Below are 22500 nucleotides of genomic sequence, written 5' to 3'. Positions count from 1 at the left end.
CTTTTTATCTCATAATTTCGACTTTTTATCTCATAATTATGACTTTTTATCTCATACTTTCGACTTTTTATCTCATAATTATGACTTTTTATCTCATATTTATGACTTTTTATCTCACGATTTCGACTTTTTATCTCACATTTATGACTTTTTTCTCATAATTATGACTTTTTATCTCATATTTATGACTTTTTATCTCATAATTTCGACTTTTTATCTCATAATTTCGACTTTTTATCTCATAATTATGACTTTTTATCTCATAAATATGACTTTTTCCTCATAATTATGACTTTTTATCTCATAATTTTGACTTTAATCTCATAATTATGACTTTTTATCTCATAAATATGACTTTTTATCTCATAATTTCGACTTTTTATCTCATAATTTCGACTTTTTATCTCATAATTTTTTTTTTTTTTTTCTGGCGGAAATGGGCTTCCATAACAATGCTATCTGCCCTCAGCCTGTTTGTGTTTTCCTGCTGAGTGGTCAGACAGACATGCTGCTGCTGGAGGAGGAGGAGGAGGAGGAGGAGGAGGCTCTCTGAGGGAGGAGGAGGCTGCTGGTGGAGGGGCGGAGCTCTGCTCCTCACCGGGCGGTGTCAGCTGAAGAAAAGGAGCCGGAGGAGCAGCGTTTGGCCGACACAGGGATCCATTTCCCCGGGAGGTTGGATTGAATTGCAGCAGCAGACTTCAGGTAAGAGGAAGGAGCTTTTCAGGGCGTTTTCTCTCTTTACTCAGGAGGAGAAGTGTGTCGGGCTGACTGGAGATTTATTATAACTCACTGCGGCACTCTGCTGCTCCTCTTCCACTCAGATAATAAAACATATCACCGTGGAATATGTGCAGAGATGTCAATTAAAAAGATAAAATATCAAATGTGCAGCATTTGTGACTTCTGTAGCATTTGATAAAAGCCTGTTTCCCCACTTCCCATTATCTCCCCACACCAAATTTGCATTACTTATTAATGCTATGTGTGGAAAAAACAAAGAATTCATGCATATTTTATTTTTATTCGCTTTCCGTTTTCTGAATATGGGTCAATGACGTGATTTAACCCAGGGTCAGCTGGTGTAACCAGGTATTTCCCCCCCCATAAAAATCTGATAATATACAGGAAAATAAATGTGAACTAAAATTAGAAGAAAAAAAAAATACAATCCACATGTACACTGCAACATTATGGTAGCCAATATAACACATTTTACATAATTTGTCAAAACTTTAGAAAAAAATGTTTGTTGTAGAATATGTTCTGCTCAATATGTCTACAATATATCACATATAATGTAGAAATACTAAAAAAAAAAAGCCATTTGATGTCATGTTATGATGATTATTACATGTATAAATACACTGTAGGTGGATAAAGTATTTAATATTTATCATTCTTTTGTGGTTACACCATTTGACATGTGAAAATAATCTGAATAGCTAGGCTACTATTTAACATACTTAAAATGTGCAGTATGCAAGCAGACAATAAGCTATAAAGCTAGCGAATGGAAATAGAAATATATGTATTTTGTGTAGAATATGTCAATATAATGCCTTTCCTGAAGTTATTGTCTGCAGACTATATTATAAAATACTACATGGCCACTTTAGTTTGAATAATAACGTGTTTTATAGTTTTTAATATTAAGCTGAAGGTTGCATTTTTCTCAATGAATGTTTAAAGTGAATTAAAGAGTAAAGTCAGGCAGCAGCAGCCATGTGTCAGGATGTATGGTGATGTATGGACTGCACCGTCACTTCAAACCCACAGAGTGTGTGTGTGTGTGTGTGTGTGTGTGTGTGTGTGTGTGTGTGTGTGTGTGTGTTCCTGCAGGTTAACCCTTGTGTTGTCTTCACTTTCTGCACCACTTGTCCTACGGGTCACTAAATCCCTTAAATAAAGCAGCTTGATTGAATTTTAAAACTAAAATCTATTTTTGCATGAAGAAACAACCTGTCATTCATCACAAACTTTGTGAATATTTGAATATTGAGGTTTTTCCTCTTTACAGTGCAGAAAAAATGGATTTAATCAGTGGAATCCACCTGTTTTTTTCACATTCACAATTATACCTCTCACATTCACAATGTTACCTCTCACATTCACAATGTTACCTCTCACATTCATAATTTTACTCTCACATTCACAAGTTTACTTTTTACAGTGCAGAAAAATGGATTTAATCAGTGGAATCCACCTGTTTTTTTTCCCACATTCAGAAGTTTACCTCTCACATTAACAATTTCGCCTCTCACATTAACAATTTTACCTCTCACATATACAATTTTACTCTTTACAGTGCAGAAAAAATGGATCTAATCAGTGTAATCCACCCGTTTTTATTGCAGCACACCTGTCATTTTTGGTTTACTGTCTTACAAAAGGGGTTTATTTTTTATAATTTCTATTGCATAAGGTACTGCATGGTTGTAAACATCTTTTTTTGGCAAGCATACATGCAAAAAACATACATGCACAAACACAAAAAGCACAAAAGTTTTTGTGGTATCATTTTATAGCTGTAGAGGCAAAAATGACCCCTAAAACAAGCTTTGTCCCCTGTTGGTGTAGAGTTTTCATGGATATATGAACAAAGGCAATGTTTGACTTATTCCAGGTTGAAAAAAGATCATTAACAAGGTTTTTCCTCTGCTGTTAAACATAGTGGAGGGTCATTTTGTGGGTTAAACACACTGCTTCAGTCATGAATGGATCCTCACAATCTGAATCTGGAGGAGAAAATAATCTGTAGTGTCATTGAGACGATGTGAGATGTGATGACTGATTTATGTTTTTATTCTGTACATTTTGTTCCTGTAAATATGGAAGGAACAAAAAAACGTCATTTGTTAAGTTTAATTTATGGCCTTTCTCCACCAGACAGCTACAAATATCTATAATCATGTCATTTTATTTTATTTCACATGATTTTGGGATTAATATTGGCATAAAATTGCCTCAAATCTACCTCTACTTTAAGAAACTAACCCAGTAAGACAAACCTTTAAAAGCTGTCTGTTCTTGCTGAAGCAGTGACATCTGGTGGCAGTAAGAGTGTATTTTATTCTGAAATGGAAACACCTGCAAAAACAGCAAATAATGCATTTTCTATGTACTAGAAATACACTCAAAAATGCTGATAAAAAGCCTCAAAACTATTTGGTAAATGAGTAACGACTGTTTTTATGAGGGTCTGTATTGTAAATAAAGGCCTGTTTTGCATTTGGATAATCCTTTTCAAATAACATTATTCAAATAACCTTAATGTTACCAGATATATAACAGGAACAATGAGTCATCTCGTGTTATTTTTAGAGTCTCTGTTTGTTTCAGCTGTTTTACGAGGTATATTGCTGTGACAGCAGGCTGTTTCTGCGTGTGTCTGCCCGCCAATGCAAACTCTTTGTTTGCATGTTTGTACTGAAGAATCCCCTATTTGTTTACTTGGCAATGCAGTCACACGAGCATGGCAGATGAGATTTTTAAGACACGCAGAGAGGAATTATGATTTAAATTGGGTGAAATTTTTAGGATTCGGAATAAAACAAATTGTCAAAGTCAACAATTCTACACTGCAAAAAAGGTTTTTAGTCTAAAAACCAGATAAAAACAGTAAATCTGAGGGAAATGATCTTGCTGCATGGACAGATAATTTCACTTGACAAGATTTCTGAAATTAAGATTGTTAAATCTAGAAATAAGCATATTGAATGCTTAAAATAAGAAATTAACTCTTAAAACAAGATAAATTAAAGCTGCAAGCTGTGATTTTGTGTCTTTTTTGGTGTTTTTTTTCTGTCTTTTTGTGTCTTTTTCTGTGTTTTTTTGCCTTTTTGTGTCTTTTTGGTGTTTTTTTTGTCTTTTTGTGTCTTCTTTTGTGTCTTTCTTTCTTTCTTTCTTTCTTTCTTAAATTAAGATTATTATCCAACATAAATTATCTAACACTTCTAAATCTAAAGTATTTTTTATCTTGGTAAGAAACAAATAATCATCAGGTCACTCTGCTCGGGCCAGTTCATCACTGCTGGCAGCTTTAATTTATCTTGTTTTAAGAGTTAATTTCTTATTTTAAGCCTCCAACATGCTTATTTCTAGATTTAATAATCTTAATTTAAGAAATCTTGTCAAGGTAAATTATCTGTCCATGCAGCAAGATCATTTCCCTCAGATTTACTGTTTTTATCTGGTTTTTAGACACAGCTTTTTTGCAGTGTAGAGGATGTTCTAGCTTCAAAGTCACTCAGAAATAATTGTTGAGGGTTTCTCATAAAATACAAAGAAGGGGTGCCATATTTTGTAGAATTTGTTCTCTGATCCCTGAATAGTGTATCTAGTCTTCTCTCAACTTTGCAGTGTTATTTCGACAACTTCCTGTCAAGATAATCTGGTGTCTAGATTCCTTAGATCTTCTAGTTTCATATGATATCAGTATCTCCAGTATATTATAAAAGTGAGCCCTCTACAGCCTCCGGAAAAAATGAAAACGGTGAAAATACTGCAAGCTTGCTGGCCAACAGAATGATAAATATCGATACTTAAACCTTTTTTTTATCACATAAGAAATATACCAGTATTATTGTAAACAATATGATGATGATTGGCTCAGACATGCAGCCGTGTGGACAGCACATGTGATTGTCTTTTTAGTTAAAGTTCTGGTTTAATGGGATGTTGTAAAATGATCTGTGCATGTGATGGAAGAGTGCTGCTGAATGAAGTGTGTTGTTACAATTCAAATAAGTGGGAACACTCTGAACCAAAACTAATATTGCTGTGTGAATTCCAGGGGTGGAAAGTACATTCACTCAAGTACTGTACTTTAGTGCAATTTTGATGTACTTTAGATGTACTTTACTTGAGTATTTCCATTTTATGTAACTTAATACTACTCCACTACATTTTGAGGTGAATATTGTACTTTTTACTCTACATTATACATTTAAGGTGATTTGACATTTGTTAAAATTAAACCTCATTACAGTATGTTTAGAAGATACAATTAATCCTTGAGAAAATTAAAATTCTACTTAAATAAATGCATCAATAATAATAATAATAATAATAATAATAATAATCCAATAATAGATTTAGAATATATAAAACAATCTGAGTGGGTACATTCTGTGAGTACTTTTGTACTTTTCCTTCAGTAAGTTTTAAATGCAGGACTTTTACTTGTAGTGGAGTTACTTCACAGTGTTGTATTAGTACTTTTACTGAAGTAAGAGATAAGAATACTTTTTCCATCACTGGTCAATTCCCACAAAGAAATCCATTGTTTAAATGTATCATCTTATTGATTGAGAATTTTATTTCGAACATATAAAAGTAAACAGAAACACTAAAATAAGATCAAATAAAAGTGAAATGAAAAGAAATGAATGAATGAAAAAAAGAGGAAAAAGAAAAAGAAAAGAAAAGGTCAAACCTGTACATACATGTTCATTTCTCTTAATAGATTAAATTAAATATATTGATATATTCTTATATTGAAATTGTGCAAAATGACCCAAATCCCTGGCATTTTACTGGACGGTTGTTTTTTGCAACCCTACTGAAGCTGCATATCTAATATATACAGTTATTTCTGTAATGTTATGTATTGTGTGAAACCATAAACAGCCATGCTATTACTTAACAGGGATTTTTGCTGCAGAAAATCTCATCATAGTGTAAAGTCTTATGGGATTTATTCATGACTGAGGTCTCAAACATAAGCACAATGGATACAATCATTGTGATTGCCATCTGTGAGTGGAAAAGTATTTTTTCAATCATTTTTATGAACTAATCCTTTGACCATTCAATGTGCAATTCTACTCTTCCATTTGCAACAAGCTCCTGGATAATATATCTGTTTTGTTCTACAGAGAGGTATTATATATCTATATACAGTGGCTCTTATATAAATAGCTCGTCCTATACAAACCTTTTGCACCCTCAATTATAGAATCATATTACACCAAAAGCAATCTACATAAATCTATTAGGTGTAATAACAACTCTAGGCTGATGTCACTGTAATGCTAAATGGCTCTTTGTATAATAGATGAAGCTATTTTGAAGCCGAGTTAACAGACCAAACCAACCGTACATGGAGGAACACTTCCTGCTACTGAACTAATGGAGCCTCCAGTCGTCTTATTCAGCAAATCTGTCTGTTCTACTCTGAGATGCAGATTTATTAACCCTGTGGAGTCAAAAGCTCCAAATAATCCAGACTTGTTGCCTCCATCCAGACTAGAAAACAAAGCAGCGTGGAGCCCTACTGTAAATTTACCTCTAAAGTTCTGGCTGTAAACTCCATGAGGCCAGTTTCAGTTTGATGATGATATACCAAGTAAAACTGGAGACAAGCTCAAATAGATTTAGTATCAAATGATAGAACTGGATGGAACCCTCTTATATGTTAGATTTGACACCTTTGTTCACATTTGCAACATTTAAAATTCTTTATTGAGCATGATAGTGTTTACAAAGTTTAAAAAAAAAGATTCAAAATCACATTTTATGTTGGACTAAAGGACTAAAAAAGACACAAAATGACTACAAAAGACACAAAATGACCAAAATTGTTACGCTTAACACACAAGACATAAATAAAACAGAGTCCCACTAGAATAAAAACCAGAGTTGATGACAGGATCACACACAATCACAAGATCACATTTATGTTGGTTTTTCTTTGTTTGTTTTTGGTTCAAAATGTTGATCCAGTAAGTAAATTATTATTAGGTCATATTGGTGAGGCTGTGCTGAAAAAAATACACCAACATGGCATTTAAACATGTTTTAAGTGGTGTATACAGGCAGGATGAAAAGGATTCATAAATGGACAAAATAGCCCAAAAAGACTCCATAGAGTTAACATGCTTTGTTCTTACTATATTAAGATTTGTGCTGTATCTTCAAAAACAGACATGTAACTTCTTCTTACAAAATTTCTATCCATAATAAACACTGCTTAGTTTTAGGGTAGTGATGTGCCAATGAAGCCTCATGAAGCATTTTCTTTATTTTCTGACTCCACTAGATGGAGCTCTCTGTCCAACAAAGGGCTGAAAACACACTTGATTGCCATTGCTTTAGCCTTTTTTTTCCTTAAAGAGACAGGTGCTTTAACGGAGTGTTTTAGTCAGAGGATGAATATTAAGACAGACTGTATGAGATACATAATGTGTGTTTTGAAGATTAACAAGGTGTGTAGAAACCAAAATACATAAAAAGCGTAAACCTGTAAATGAGCAGAATATTTCCCCACTCTTTAATATTTGTTCGACTTTCATACAAAATGTAGTCACATTTTAATGCATGGACGTTTCAGCCAGATGCTCCTCTTCAGCATGCAAAGTGTCAACAATACTATTCAAAGTAGCCAAACAACCAAGACACTGCTAAAGAAAGAGCTGTCTTAGGAGGGGAAATGTTTTTTCATTTATGAAACACTAACTATAATTTTAGTACATGTATGATAATGTGCATAATGTGTTAAAAGTACAAATTGCATTTCAGTGCCTAAATGCAGCTGCTGTTGTTTTTTTAGGTGTCAAGATGTCAGAAAAGGTCAGCGCTGAGGAGATGGAGGAGATCACAGAGGCCTTCCAGAAAGTGGGTGAGTAAAATATGTGTGTGTGAGGATATTGCAAAGCTAAAAATGATTTATTAGTCATGTTTGAAGTGGGGTAAAGCATCTGACCAACACGTGTGCTTTTATATTGAATATGTACCATCTGACGGACAGATGTTCTAGCCAACTATAAGCTTCAAGATCTGAAACTGATAAAACTGTTAAAATCACTAATGCAAGATACTGGTGTTCTCTTTTAGGATTCAGATAAGCTTGAAGGTGCTGTAGAGCTTCATTTTAATCAGTCCATTATAGGAATTATAACAATTAAGTTTTAAAGTAAAGTGAGGGGACTTGTGAGACACCATGTTAAAAAAAACAGTATAATTAAGACTACAGAAAATTAGAAATCTTGACCTTTAGTCCCTAATATGTGTTGAACTCCAAAAATCCTTGATCCTACACTTCCCACAATGCAACTCAGGAGGTGTATTTTCCTGGTCAATGCTCATACATTTTTTAAACTCCACTCCCCCAATTTGAAATGTAGACTTTAGCTGAAATATCCTGCTATACACTAGTCAGGAAGAGGAGACTTTTGTGAGTGACAGTGTGATTTAAAAAAAAAAGAGTAAACACTGCAAAAAATGTGTCTAAAAACACTAAATCTGAGGGAAATGATCTTGCTGCATGGACAGGTAATTTCACTTGACAAGATTTCTTAAATTAAGATTATTAAATCTAGAAATAAACATGTTGAACGCTTAAAATAAGAAATTAACTCTTAAAACAAGATACATTATCTAACACTTAAATGAGAGCTTGCTCTCAATTGGCCCTCCCTGAATAAATAAAGGTGAAATGAAATGAATTCTTCTAGCTAACAGTGTCACAAAACAAATCACATTATTCTGGTTGTTTGATAAAGAGAGAGTCCTGGAGTTTTAAATATAAAATGTAAAACATTTCGGAAGATACTAACTGAATTCTGATTAGAAATAGAGAAGAAGAACGGGCTCCAACTGACATTGTATTTAAACTTTGTTCTTTTCTCCATCTCCTCCCTCTTATTCCTCTAGATGTGGATGGGAACGGCTACATCTGTGCCTCTGAACTCAACAATCTCTTCCAAGAGGTCGGCTGTGCTTTACCTGGTTACCAGATCAGAGAACTCCTCCAGAAGCTGGACAAGAACAACGACAGCCGCGTCACCGTAGACGAGTTCACGGCTGTAGGTAACACTACAGATAACTAACTAACTAACTAACTAACTAACTAACTAACTAACTAACCAACCAACTAACCAACTAGCTAACTAGCTAACTAAACTGAGTCACTACCTTACTAACAGTTTATTAACTTACTATCAACTAAATGTTGTCCAAATTAACCCTCTAGAGTCCATGAAAGCACCGGCACATTACTTCTTCGTGACGTAAATACATAAAAGATAATAAGAAATAAATAAAGAGTCTTGCCATCAGCTTCCCTCTAAAGTTCTGGCTTGAAACTCCATACCAGATTTTTAAAAAAAAAGATATTCGGCCAAGTAAAACTGGAGATAATGTCAACTAGATATTATCCTCATTTTACCTGTTATATGTTATATTTGCAACCTGTGTTCATATTTGCAACATGTTCATTTCTGTGTGTGAAACATATTTTTCAAGATCAGATTTTATGTTTTCCTTTGTTTCTTTTGGGTTCAACATTTTTATCAAGTAAGTCAAAGTTTAAAATGAATTACCAGGACGTCTAGGTGAGGTAACGCTGAAAAAACTGATACCAACATGGCATGGTGAAGATTTTTAACAGATTTTTAATGGACATAATAGCCGAAGATTTCAGAGGGTTAAGTTATAATCTGATAGCTGGCTGACAAATGATTATTGTTTTTGTGTGCTTGTTCAGATTTTTTCAGATTTGAAGGACGACCGCATGGCGACAGGTTTCAGGAAAGCTTTAGCCAAAAAAGAAGGAATCTTGGCCATCGGAGGGACCAGCGAGATCTCCAGCGAAGGAACTCAGCATTCAATATCTGGTTAGTAGAGCTCATATTCTGGATAAATACTGCAAAAAGGTGTGTCTAAAAACAAGATAAAAACAGTAAATCTGAGGGAAATGATCTTGCTGCATGGACAGATAATTTCACTTGACAAGATTTCTTAAATTAAGATTATTAAATCTAGAAATAAGCATGTTGAACGCTTAAAATAAGAAATTAACTCTTAAAACAAGATAAATTAAAGCTGCAAGCTGTGATTTTGTGTCTTTTTTTTTTGTCTTTTTGTGTCTTTTTTGGTGGTTTTGTGTCTTTTTTTGTCTTTTTTTTTTTGTCTTTTTGTGTCTTTATTTTGGTGATTTTTACGTCTTTTGTGCCTTTTTTGTGTCTTCTTTTGTGTCTCTTTCTTTCCTAAATTAAGATTATTAAATCTAGAAATAAGCATGTTGAACGCTTAAAATAAGAAATTAACTCTTAAAACAAGATCAATTAAAGCTGCAAGCAGCAATGAACTGGCCCGAGCAGAGTGACCTGATGATTGTTTGTTTCTTACCAAGATAAAAAAAAACCTTTAGATTTAGAAGTGTTACATAATTTATCTTGTTTTAAGAATGTTGAATAATGACACTTAAATTTAAATAGATGTGAACATGTTGGGTTTACTTGAGTTATGGAAGCTACAAACCAGGTGCAGTCAGGTTGCCAGTACAGGTGGGTGATTAAAGTGTCCTCACATTCTCAGTTTGATTCACCCTCTCATCCAATTATGGCCACTTCTGGCTTCCAAAAACAAGAGATGGGGAAGGAAACAGTGCATAAACCTGAGGCTTCACAATGGAAGTCCACAGACCATTGTATGTGTCTCGGTCCATGATAAATCTCTGACACGTGACTCGACTGTATTTCAGAGCAGGAGCGCTACGCCTTCGCCAACTACATCAACTCTTCTCTGGAGAAGGATCCCGACTGTCAACACGTTCTGCCCATCAACCCTGAAACTGAAGCTCTGTTCAAAGCAGTGGGATCAGACGGCATCTTACTTTGGTAAACCTCAACAAATCTGACAAAAATCAAAAAAATCACTCTCTTTGTAAACTGTGCAGTACTTATCCATCTATAACTTTAATCCCTATTCTTAATTTTATCTTCAACTTTACAGGTCCTAATCTAATTTTATCACTAGTCATGTACCAATGAAGCCTCATGAACCATTTACTTTATTTTCTGACTCCACCAGATGGAGCTCTTTGTTCAACAAAAGGCTGAAAACACACTCAATTACCATTACTAGAGCCTTTTTTAAGCCAATAGCGCCATCTAGTGGATCAAAAAAAATAAAGCAAATGGTTCATAAGGCTTCATTGGTACATCACTACTAATCACTAATATGTATTTCTTGTGTTTTTTGCAGTAAACTCATCAACCTCTCTGTTCCTGACACCATTGATGAGAGAACCATCAACAAAAAGAGACTCACAGCTTTCACCACACAGGTTAGTTAGTTAGTCACCTAATTAGTAAATCTGTTATTTATGTCAAGTTTAGTGTGATTTAACAACAATTTATTACATAAATGATAGAAAACCACATTAAATCGATTGAAGCTACAGTTATATATAGGGTAGTGATGTGCCAATGAAGCCTCATGAACCATTTTCTTTATTTTCTGACTCCACTAGATGGAGCTCTCTGATCAACAAAGGGCTGAAAACACACTTGATTACCATCGTTTAAGCCTTTTTTTAATAAACCAAGAGCTCCATCTAGTGGCTCAGAGAATAAAGCAAATGGTTCATGAAGCTTCATTGGTACATCACTAAGGGGCTTTTAAAAGATGGTAATAACTGTTAAAATAAACAGTTGGCTCCTATTTCACAGTGATAGCCCCTTCATATCTAAAAATAAATCACTGATTATATATCGTGACACTGTTAAAATAATCACCTAAGTCATTTTTTGTCAAAATTGTTTTTTTTTGCCTAAATAATCTCCTCATTACCACCTATGGTAAAATCACCTCCATCCTAGGTTGATCAGATCATGTGATTTTACCCCTTTAAGATAATGGCCTATGTCAAGTGTGTGACTTAAACAGATTTATTATGCCTAAGTCAAAATAAAATGTGACTTAGGCAATTTTTTGAACATGCCTTTGTGACTTAAGCAAGATATGGTAACACTTTATTTTGAAGGTGTCTACATAAGAGTGTCATAAACATGACATGGGATGTGTCATGAACATTAATGACACTTTGAAGTAACATTAATGCTCATGATACTTGTCATGTCATGTTTATGACAGGCTTGTGTGACTCTTATGTAGACACCTTCAAAATAAAGTGTTACCATATTGCCTAAAATTGCCTAAGTCATGTATTTCTCTTAAGTTATATAATTTATACACAGTGTTATTACTATGCCAATGACCATCCTTTGTTACATCCTTTTTGAGTGAAATGATCAATAAATGTCATATGTTACACTTTTGATGAAGTTTTTTGCGTTTCCTGCAAAACTTGAATAAATGAGTTAGGCGATTATTTTAAATTTTAACGATATAATGCATCTATCTATCATCTTGTTTCTCCAACAGGAGAACCTGAACCTGGCTCTGAATTCGGCCTCGGCCATCGGCTGCCAAGTCGTCAACATCGGAGCTCAAGACCTGAAGGAGGGGAAGCCTCACCTGGTGCTGGGTCTCCTCTGGCAGATCATCAAGATCGGACTGTTCGCTGATATCGAGCTGAGCCGCAATGAAGGTATTTAACGTAACGCTATCCCACATCGGACATTCTATCAAAATTTCACACACACATTAATGCAGCAGTAATATCAATCCAAAATATGTCATATTTAACTGACTTGGAACATTCATATTGATATTACATACATCTACTCATTTTGAATGCAGGGCTTTTGTTTGTAGTGCAATATTATATTTCATTGTGTGTTCTTACTACTTTGTCGATGTCATGGTCTCAAACTCGCGGCCCGCGGGCCAATTGTGGCCCTCGTGACGATATTTTGTGGCCCTCACCTTGATATGAAAGTTTAATGTGAGTTTTATATGAATGGCACTTTACCGTGTGGTGTGTGGAAGGTCCCTTTATTTACTTTTTTGGTAATTTTGTGTCCTTTTTTTTGGGTAATTTTGTGTCTTTTTTTTTTTTTTATAATTTTGTGTCTTTTTTTGGTAATTCTGTTTTTTTGGGGGTAATTTTTAAAAATTATTTTGTGTCTTTTTTCGTTAATTTTATGTCTTTTTTAAATAATTGTCTTTTTTTTAGTAATTTTGAGTCTTTTTTGGGTAATTTTGTTTCTTTTTTAAGTAATTTAGTTTTTTCTGTCATTTTGTGTCTTTTTTAAAATAATATTGTGTCTTTTTTTTGTCATTTTGTGTCTTTTTTGGTCATTTTTTGTCTTTTTTTAGTAATTTTGTGTCTTTTTTTGCTCATTTTGACACTGCCTCCTGCGGCCCCCAGGTAATTTGAGTTTGAGACCCCTGCTCTATGTAGTACTGTACCTACACAGCCAATATAACACAGATTGTTAAAACATAAAAATAAGGATTATCGCCAGTTATTATGTAGCTTATCAACACATGCTGAAGGTCTCGCTCATACAAACCTTTTTGCCTTGAGTTAACTTTTATTCACCTCATGCTGGTGTTTGTGTGTTTGTGTGTTTGTGTTTGTGTGTTTGTGTGTGCAGCTATTGCTGCTCTGCTGCTGGAAGGAGAGACTCTGGAGGAGCTGATGAAGCTCAGTCCGGAGGAGCTGCTGCTGCGCTGGGCCAACTTCCATCTGATGAAAGTCGGCATGTCCATATCAAACTTCTCTGGAGATATTAAGGTGAGGACGTGTTGCTGTGATGCTTAAACTGTAGACCACTGAAACGGGATCACATCTCCACAGCTCTGTCCTCTCTCCACTGGCTTCCTGTCTGTTTCAGAACTGATTTAAGAGTTTGTTTTTAAAATTTAAACTGATTGGCCCCAGAATATTTAGCTGAACTCATACATGTTCACAGACCTAGCAGAGCTCTGAGGTCTAATGAGTCCTACCTGGATGTGACTAAATGCAGTATAAAAACTAAAGGCCATCGATCTTTTGCAAACTCACTTTTTCTCCCAGGCTTTCGAACCTGTGTGAGAAGAAAGTTGTTTCTGTGTGCTGTATTGTACATCTCATATCATATTACTAGATGAAATTGTCTCTTTTAATGTTATCTTTGAGTTTATTGTTATTCATTTATGTATCTTTTGGATTTTTTGTTGTTATTCATTTATGTAAAGCACTTTGGTCAACCCTGGTTGTGTATAACGTGCTCTAGAAATAAACGTGACCACACTGCAAAAAAAGAAAAGTTGGGTGAACTCAAAATTTCAAGGCAACAAACTTCCATAAAATTTTAGTATGGACAATTAAACTAAATATTTTAAGTTTTGTTTTTGAGTTTGCTCAATTCTGAATTCAGATTTTTGTCAAATAACTAAGCACTAACTTATAATTTTACATTGTAATAACTTTTAATCCTTACTTCTGCTAACTTCTGCAATGTGCTGAATTGGCACGATTGTAACACCGCTATGAAATGTCAGCTAATGTTGCGACCACAATTTTGAGTTAGCATTGATACGCTAATGGCTACTCTTGTAGCTGTAACAAGCAGCGCCGCTAGCATCAGTTAGCCGCTAGCATCAGTTAGCCGCTAGCATCAGTTAGCCGCTAGCTTTCGCTAATGATTTCGCCGAATTTCACAACAAAGAAATAAGAGTTATCAGAACTATTGTCCCTTGTTGTGAACCCCAACTTAAAGATATAAGTAACAACAACTCACCAACTTGTTTTTGAGCAGACAACTGGCTTCCTTTGTTGTGCTAACTTACATTATTGCCCTAAATGTCAATAATTTATATTTCCAAGTTTTACCAACTTAAATCACTGTTTTAGGCCAAAAAATACAAGTTGGCTTTTTTTTTGCAGTGCACTGAAACTACTATTATAAGTGTCTATCTGTTTCTGTTTGTGTGTGTGTGTGTGTGTGTGTGCAGGACTCCAAGGCGTACTTCCACCTGCTGGAGCAGATCGCTCCTGACGGCAGCAAAGAGGACGTCCCACGGATTGAAGTGGACATGACCGGTGTTTATGTAAGCTGATAATGCTTTATGTATGATGTTAGATTCATCTAATCTAATGTTCCCTAACTTGTCTAGTCTATTTATTTCATATTACTTCAGTCAGGCTCTACAGCTGACAAGTTAATGCTCTTCATTTGGCTATCAGAAGCTGAATCCAAGCCGACTTCCTGTTGACATTCTTCCTGCTTCCCGTAGGACTATTTTAGGATCATGACTGCATTCAAATTTTGTGATTGGATCTTTTTCCTCTTAGCACTTTTTTATGCAGTATACAGTGTACAGCAAGGGTCTCAAACTCAATTTACCTGCCTCCGCTGGAGGCAGTATCAAAATGACCAAAAAAGACCCAAAACTACTAAAAGAAGACACAAAATGACCAAAAAAGACACAAAATTACAAAAAAAAAGACACAAAATGACCAAAAGAGACACAAAATGACCCAAAAAGATATAAAATGACCAAAAAAGACACAAAATTACCAAAAGAAACAGAATTACCAAAAAAAAAGACACAAAATTACCCAAAGAGACAAAAATTACCAAAAAAGACACAAATTTATTTAAAAAAGACACAAAATTATTTAAAAAAAGACACAAAATGATTTAAATAAAGACACAAAATTACCAAAAACAGTAATTAAAGGGACCTTCCACACACAACACGGTAAAGTGCCATTCATATAAAACTCACATTAAAGGGCCACAATTGGCTCACGGGCCGCGAGTTTGAGACCCATGATTTAGTGTATGGGACCCCTCAATGGATATTCCTCCAACGAAATGTAAACCTGTGATGTGTGTCTCTGTGTGTGTGTGTGTGTGTGTGTGTGTGTGTGTGTGTGTGTCTCCAGGAGAAGGATCTCTCTAAGAGAGCAGAAGCGATGCTGAAGCAGGCCGACCGTCTCGGCTGCAGACAGTTTGTAACCGCCACCGACGTCGTGTCTGGGAACGCCAAGCTCAACATGGCGTTCGTAGCGACGCTCTTCAACAAACACCCGGCTCTCACCAAACCAGAGAACCAGGACTGGTTTCTGGAGAGTAAGCATGGAGAATGAACCCCTCTGTCATATACAGTCATGGAAAAAACACAAGACCAACCTTGTTTTCTTCACTTTATTGTTCATTTTAATGCCTGTAGTAATATAATAAAATGTAAAATTACCAAAAAAAACACAAAATTACCAAAAATAAATGTAAAAATGACTAAAAAAGACACAAAATGACAAAAAAAATTGATGTAAAAATTATTGAAATAGACACAAATTGACCAAAACATTTTTTTTTAGACCACCTTTTTCTTCAATTTCTTGTTCATTTTAATGCCTGGTACAACTAAAGGTACATTTGTTTGGACAAATATAATAATAACAACAAAAATAGCTGATTAGAGTTTAATTTAAGAGCTGATATCTAGACATTTCCCATGGTTTTATTGATAATGAAATATGTAAAAATGACCAAAAAAGACAAAAATTTTCAAAAATAAATGTAAAAATGACCAAAAAGACACAAAATTTCAAAAATAAATGTCAAAATGACCAAAAAGGACACAAAATTATCGAAATAGACACAAATTGGTTTTCTTGATAATGATTTTGGTCATTATCAAGAAAAACATGGAAAATGTCTAGATATCAGCTCTTAAATTAAACTCTTATCAGCTATTTTTGTTGTTATTATTATATCTGTCCAAACAAATGTACCTCTAGTTGTACCAGGCATTTAAATAAACAAGAAATTTAAGAAAAAGTGGTCTAATATTTTTTTCCATGACTGTATACTGTCATCACGTCCATATGTGAATAGATTAGATTAGATTTTAGATTATTGTCCCAGGGGGAGATCTTCACAGCGCTGTGTTAGCGTGATGATCTAACCTCCTGGGTCTTATTGTCTCTGTCCAGGTGAGACCAGAGAGGAGAGGACCTTCAGGAACTGGATGAACTCTCTGGGAGTCAGTCCTCATGTTCACCACATCTACGGGTCAGTTTCTCTCTGACTGGAGGTTTACTGTTTATTGCTACAGTGAAACCCTGTTTAAATCATGCATGTGTGTGTGCTTGTGTTCCTGCAGTGATCTGCAGGATGCCATGGTGATCCTGCAGCTTTATGAGAAGATCAAGGTTCCTGTGGACTGGGACAACAGGGTCAACATGCCTCCATACAAAGGCCTCGGAGGAGGATTAAAGAAGGTACATGTTCATACACACTGATACAGTTTATAGGCCTCAAATGGGTTTAACAAGGAAAATAAATGAGGGAGAAACCAAATGAAATGTAATTGTGATTCTGGATACATATATATATATATATATATATATATATATATAAGTTATTTTTCACAGCTGTGATTGCAGCCAGGTCTATAAAAATGGCTTCATGACAGAAATCTGCCATATAAAGGGTTAAAATATAAAAAAATCAACAATTATTGAAAAATTTAAAGTAGAATATAATAATGTAAAATATTTTTTTATAGCTTGCTTTTAAAGAGCACATTTTATGCGTTTTTTTTTTTTTTGACCAGCTGAGTTTAAATATACTGACTGTGTGTGTGTGTGTGTGTGTGTGTGTGTGTGTGTGTGTGTGTGTGTGTGTGTGTGTGTGTGTGTGTGTGTGTGTGTGTGTGTGTGTGTGACAGATGGAGAACTGTACGTACGCTGTGGATCTGGGGAAGACCAAAGCTGGTTTCTCTCTGGTGGGAATCGGGGGACAGGACCTCTACGATGGGAACCAGACTCTAACTCTGGCTCTGGTCTGGCAGCTGATGAGAAGGTGAGTCCATCGCAACAGGGAGACTTCACCTCATTATGTAGAAAATCTGACATGTTAGGAAAAAAGACCATAGACGAGCATAAACACTATGAAGTAGAAGACAACATGTAGTGGCTCTACAGGCTGTGGATGTTTGAGACTCTACAGGCTGTGACCAGCAGAGGGCGCCGTCCTCTCACCACACAGTCCACACTGTGATTCTTAAAAAAAATTAGTAATTTGTCCCAAGAGACACAAAACAACCACTTCCCAAAAACTGCTGTAAAAATGTTAAGATTAATTTATATATATGTATATATATGTGTGTATATATATATATATATATATATATATATATATATATGTGTGTGTGTGTGTATATATATATATACACACGTATATATTATTAGTATTTTTTTTGAGTTTTTAACCCTTTAACTGCCAGTCTATTTACACAACATCCCACTTTTTTCGCTGAAAAAACAACAACCCCCCCCATAAAAATATAATAATAATAATAATAAATAATAAATATATATATATATATATATATATATATATATATATATATATATATATATATATATATATATATATATATATGATGATTGACAACATTGATTTTGTTGCATGATTAATTTTTCAGATTAAAAAAAAACAACCTTAATTTGTCCCTAAGGACACAAAACGATGACTTCCAAAACACTGCTGTAAATCTTATACATTAATATTTATATTTTCCTCTTTAAACAGCTCAGTCGTTTACAACTACTTCAGCCTGAAATATACATATCAAATTTTAATTATATTTCTGGAGTTTTTAACTCCAAAAAAGGCCAGTTTGTGTACATAACTCCACTGTGTTTTATTAAAAATAATTATTATATAATTATTATTAGGCCCTGAGTTGGGTCAATGATTGGCAGCAAAATTCATTTTGATGCATGGTTTTAATAGTTGATATTCTTACATGTTATTGCTTATTATCTATACGCAGGTACACATTAAATGTTCTTGAAGACCTCGGAGAAGGAGAAGTTGCAGGAGATGATTTGATAGTTTCGTGGGTTAATGAAACTCTGTCTGCGGCTGGAAAGAGCTCCTCTATCAAAAGCTTTAAGGTGAGTTCACTTTAGCTTTTAAATAGTTTTCTTTAAAAACATAATCAGACTTTGTGCAGCATGATTGTTGTCAGAGAAAACATGCTTTTTAGTCCTGGACTTGTTTTTTTTACATTTACATTTGTACATTTACTCAACTACTGTGCTTAAGTACAATTTTGAGGTACTTGTACTTTATTTGAGTATTTCCATTTCAACTCTATACTTTTATTTAAAGGTATATGTTGTACTTTTAACTCCACTACATGTAGCTGACACCTTTAATTTCTTTTGACATGAAATCATGATACATTTAAAGTTATAAGATGTTTGTTTTTTTTTATAAATTAAACCTCATAAAAATATATTTGTAGTTAAATTGAGCAGCATCTTCAATAAATTGAAATGCTTACATAAAAGCATCAATACAAATAATGTAATAATATTTTGAATTAATAAAACAATCTGAGTGGGTTTATTCTGCTTAACAAATACTTTTACTTTTGATACTTTAAGTACATTTTGATGCTGATACTTTTGTACTTTTACTTCAGTAAGTTTTCAATGCAGGACTTTTACTGTAGTGGAGACTACTTGTAAGTACATTTACTCAAGAAGTGTACTTAAGTACAATTTTAAGGTACTTGAGTATTTCCATTTTATGTAACTTTATACTTCTACTTCACTACATTTTCAGGCAAATATTGTACTTTTTACTCCACTACATTTATCTGACAGGTTTGGTTACTTTTCAGGTCGAGATTTAACATGAAAAAAATCATACATTTCAAGATTTAACATAAAAAACATGATCAATTTACAAATTATTACACATTTTTAATAATTAAACCACATAAAAGTATATTAAGTAGTTAAAAGTTAAAATTATTTGAATGGTACTTTACTGTGTTGTGTGTGGAAGGTCCCTTTAATTACTTTTTAAAGTAATTTAGTTTTTTTCATTCATTTTGCGTCTTTTTTTTGGTAATTTTGTGTCTTTTTTGGTAATTTTGTGTCTTTTTTAATAATTGTGTCTTTTCTAATAAATTTGTGTCTTTTTTTAGTAATTCTGTGTCTTTTTTTGGTCATTTTGTGTAATTGTTTTTGTAATTTTGTGTCTTTTTTTGGTCACTTTGTGTCTTTTTTAAGTAATTTAGGGTTTTATTTCTACTTGTAGTGGAGTCATTTCACTGTGTGGTATTAGTACTTTTACTGAAGTAAAGGATCTGGTTACTTCTTCCACCACTGACAGTATATGTGTGTGATGTTATTGTGTGTCTGTGTTCAGGATAAAAGCATCGGTACCAGTATGCCGGTGCTGGACCTGATTGACGCCATTCAGCCGTCGAGTGTCAACTTTGATCTGGTTCAAACAGGAGATCTGTCAGACGAGGACAAACTCAACAATGCCAAGTAATCACTGAGCTGCTTTTACTCCGACTCCATGTAGAGTCCTTGTTGCATGACACCGTCTTTGTGGTTAAAGGTGTGTCTAAAAACAAGATAAAAACAGTAAATCTGAGGGAAATGATCTTGCTGCATGGACAGATAATTTACCTTGACAAGATTTCTTAAATTAAGATTATTAACTCTAGAAATAAGCATGATGAACGCTTAAAATAAGAAATTACCCCTTAAAACAAGATAAATTAAAGCAGCGATGAACTGGCCCAAGCAGAGTGACCTGATGATTATTTGTTTCTTACCAAGATTTAAAAAAAAAAACGTTTTGTCTGTTTTTTTTTTTGTCTTTTTCGTGTTTTTGTTGTGTGTCTTTTTTGTGTTTTTTTGTTGTTGTTTTGTATCTTCTTTTGGTCACAAAATGACCAAAAAGACAAAAAATGTGCAAAAGAGATCAAATTAAAGCTGCCAGCAGCGATGAACTGGCCCGAGCAGAGTGACCTGACAATTATTGGTTTCTTACCAAGATAAAAAAAAAAACTTAGATTTAGAAGTGTTAGATAATGTATCTTGTTTTAAGAGTTAATTTCTTATTTTAAGCGTTCAACATGCTTATTTCTAGATTTAATAATCTTAATTTAAGAAATCTTGTCAAAGTAAATTATCTGTCCATGCAGCAAGATCATTTCCCTCAGATTTAGTGTTTTTATCTGGTTTTTAGACGCACCTTTTTTGCAGTGCAGGTATGGAACTCATCATAAAACAAACTTCATTTCAACTTGACAGAAATGTCAACTTACTGAAACTGATGTTATAATAGTTTTGGATTTTTCATTTGGTCCGACTAGTGAATCCAATGTTAAACTTCCTTAGACCTGCATTCTTTCTAATGGCCAGCAGCGGCTGGTGGCAAATAGAAGTCAGATTGTATAGAAATCTATGAGAAAATTACCTCGCTACGCACTAACTAATTAATGATTATAAAAGACAATATAGAAATAGAACGTCAGGTAATTTTTTGTTTCTTGTTTACCCAATAAATGCATTAAGGCCCCGTTTACACGAGGACGCTTGCGGGTAAAAACGACAAAATATTTTATGGGAAGTGCCTTTTGTTTAGACGGTGACGACGTTTTTGGGGCTTAAAAAGGCAAAAATGTGAAACCACCCTCCAGAGTGTAAAACTGTAATCCGCTCCGCCGTAGCGTGTCCGTCTTTTGCGTCTTCTGTTCAGACCGTCATCATGTAAACGGAGCCTAAGTGTCACAGATGTAATACGTTGTCATGGTGATACTAACGTGACCCTTTTCCTCCACTAGGTATGCGATCTCCATGGCGAGGAAGATTGGAGCAAAAGTCTACGCTCTGCCTGAGGACCTGGTGGAGATCAACCAGAAGATGGTGATGACCATATTCGCCTGTCTGATGGGGAGAGGCATGAAGAAGGCATAGACACACACACACACACACACACACACACACACACACACACACACTGACTGACTGTGTGGTTGGATGAGACATGAAGAGTGAACATAGCTATATTGTCTTGTTATTTTGAAGAGGTTTATATTTTGCATAAGCCGAAATAGAAGCGTCACTTTCTAAATCTATTCTGCATTCAGCTGTTCATGTGAATATGAAGCAAACTTTTGGTGCTTCACTAACATGCAACAGCGTCAATGCAAAGACATGATTACATGCAAGTTAACACTGGACAACCGATCCAACCAGACTCTAGAAAAAATTCAGAAAACAAGCATTTTAAAAGCAGTTTGCTTGTCATCTCGCAGCTTCTATAACGGCTACATGCTAAATGTTTATCTCTCTTCATCTGAATCTCAGTTTTGCTTTTTGGACACTTTGGTTGTTGAGTGATTCTCAGCGTCACATTAAGAAACATCCAACTTCCATACTGCCCATAGATATACGGAAAAAAATATTAGACCAGCCTTTTTCTTCAATTTCTTGTTTATTTTAATGCCTGGTACAACTAAAGGTACATTTGTTTGGACAAATATAATGATAACAACAAAAGTAGCTCATAAGAGTTTAATTTAAGAGCTGATATGTAGACATTTAACATGGTTTTATTGATAATAATTTTGGTTATTATCAAGAATGTTTCCATGACTGTAGATGTAAAAATGACTAAGAAGACACAAAATGACCAAAAAACAAACAAACAAAATTACTAATAATAACTGTAAAAAATGACCAAGAAAGATACAACATGACCAAAAATAAATGTAAAATGATCAAAAAAGACACAAAATGACCAAAGAAATTGATGTAAAAATGAACAAAAGGGACACAAAATTATCGAAATAGACACAAATTTACCCAAAAATTTTTTTAGACCACCCTTGTTTTCTTCAATTTCTTGTTCATTTTACAACTGGTACAACTGGTCATTTTTACAGTTATTTTGGGTCATTTTGTGTCTTTTTTAATATTTTTTTACATTTGTTTTTGGTCATTTTGTGTCTTCTTAAGTCATTTTTACATTTACAGTCATGGAAGCATTCTTG

The 22500-nt window shown here is 34.3% G+C and overlaps 1 protein-coding gene across 2 annotated transcripts; it reads left to right on the top strand.

Annotated features, from left to right (window-relative positions):
- Positions 1-656: 656 nt before the first annotated feature.
- Positions 657-21956, top strand: LOC131982237 (plastin-3-like). 2 transcript variants are annotated; one of them, XM_059346835.1, is made up of 16 exons: positions 657-702; positions 7550-7618; positions 8653-8804; positions 9485-9614; positions 10484-10619; positions 10987-11068; positions 12169-12334; positions 13287-13426; positions 14629-14724; positions 15566-15752; positions 16619-16697; positions 16789-16906; positions 17356-17489; positions 18466-18589; positions 19857-19981; positions 21289-21955. In XM_059346835.1, the coding sequence occupies exons 2-16, from the start codon at positions 7558-7560 to the stop codon at positions 21419-21421; spliced, it is 1863 nt and encodes a 620-aa protein (XP_059202818.1). In that variant the 5' UTR covers positions 657-702; positions 7550-7557; the 3' UTR covers positions 21422-21955. The 2 variants fall into 2 exon arrangements, with proteins under 2 accessions (XP_059202818.1, XP_059202819.1); XM_059346836.1 differs by lacking the exons at positions 657-702; positions 7550-7618 and having other exon boundaries at positions 8671-8808; positions 21289-21956.
- The last annotated feature ends 544 nt before the right edge of the window (positions 21957-22500 follow it).

This window comes from Centropristis striata, chromosome 12, assembly GCF_030273125.1.
Source record: "Centropristis striata isolate RG_2023a ecotype Rhode Island chromosome 12, C.striata_1.0, whole genome shotgun sequence".
Classification (NCBI taxonomy): Eukaryota; Metazoa; Chordata; class Actinopteri; order Perciformes; family Serranidae; genus Centropristis; species Centropristis striata.
This window is presented reverse-complemented; position numbering and strand designations above follow the sequence as displayed.

What these genes read in the sequence shown, in the direction of transcription:
- LOC131982237 (XM_059346835.1), top strand. Translation starts at nt 7,558, where the DNA reads ATGTCAGAAAAGGTCAGCGCTGAGGAGATGGAGGAGATCACAGAGGCC. An exon ending in TGGACATGACCGGTGTTTAT is followed by an intron (nt 14,725 to 15,565) that starts GTAAGCTGATAA and finishes GTGTGTCTCCAG; the next exon opens with GAGAAGGATCTCTCTAAGAG. An exon ending in CATGTTCACCACATCTACGG is followed by an intron (nt 16,698 to 16,788) that starts GTCAGTTTCTCT and finishes GTGTTCCTGCAG; the next exon opens with TGATCTGCAGGATGCCATGG.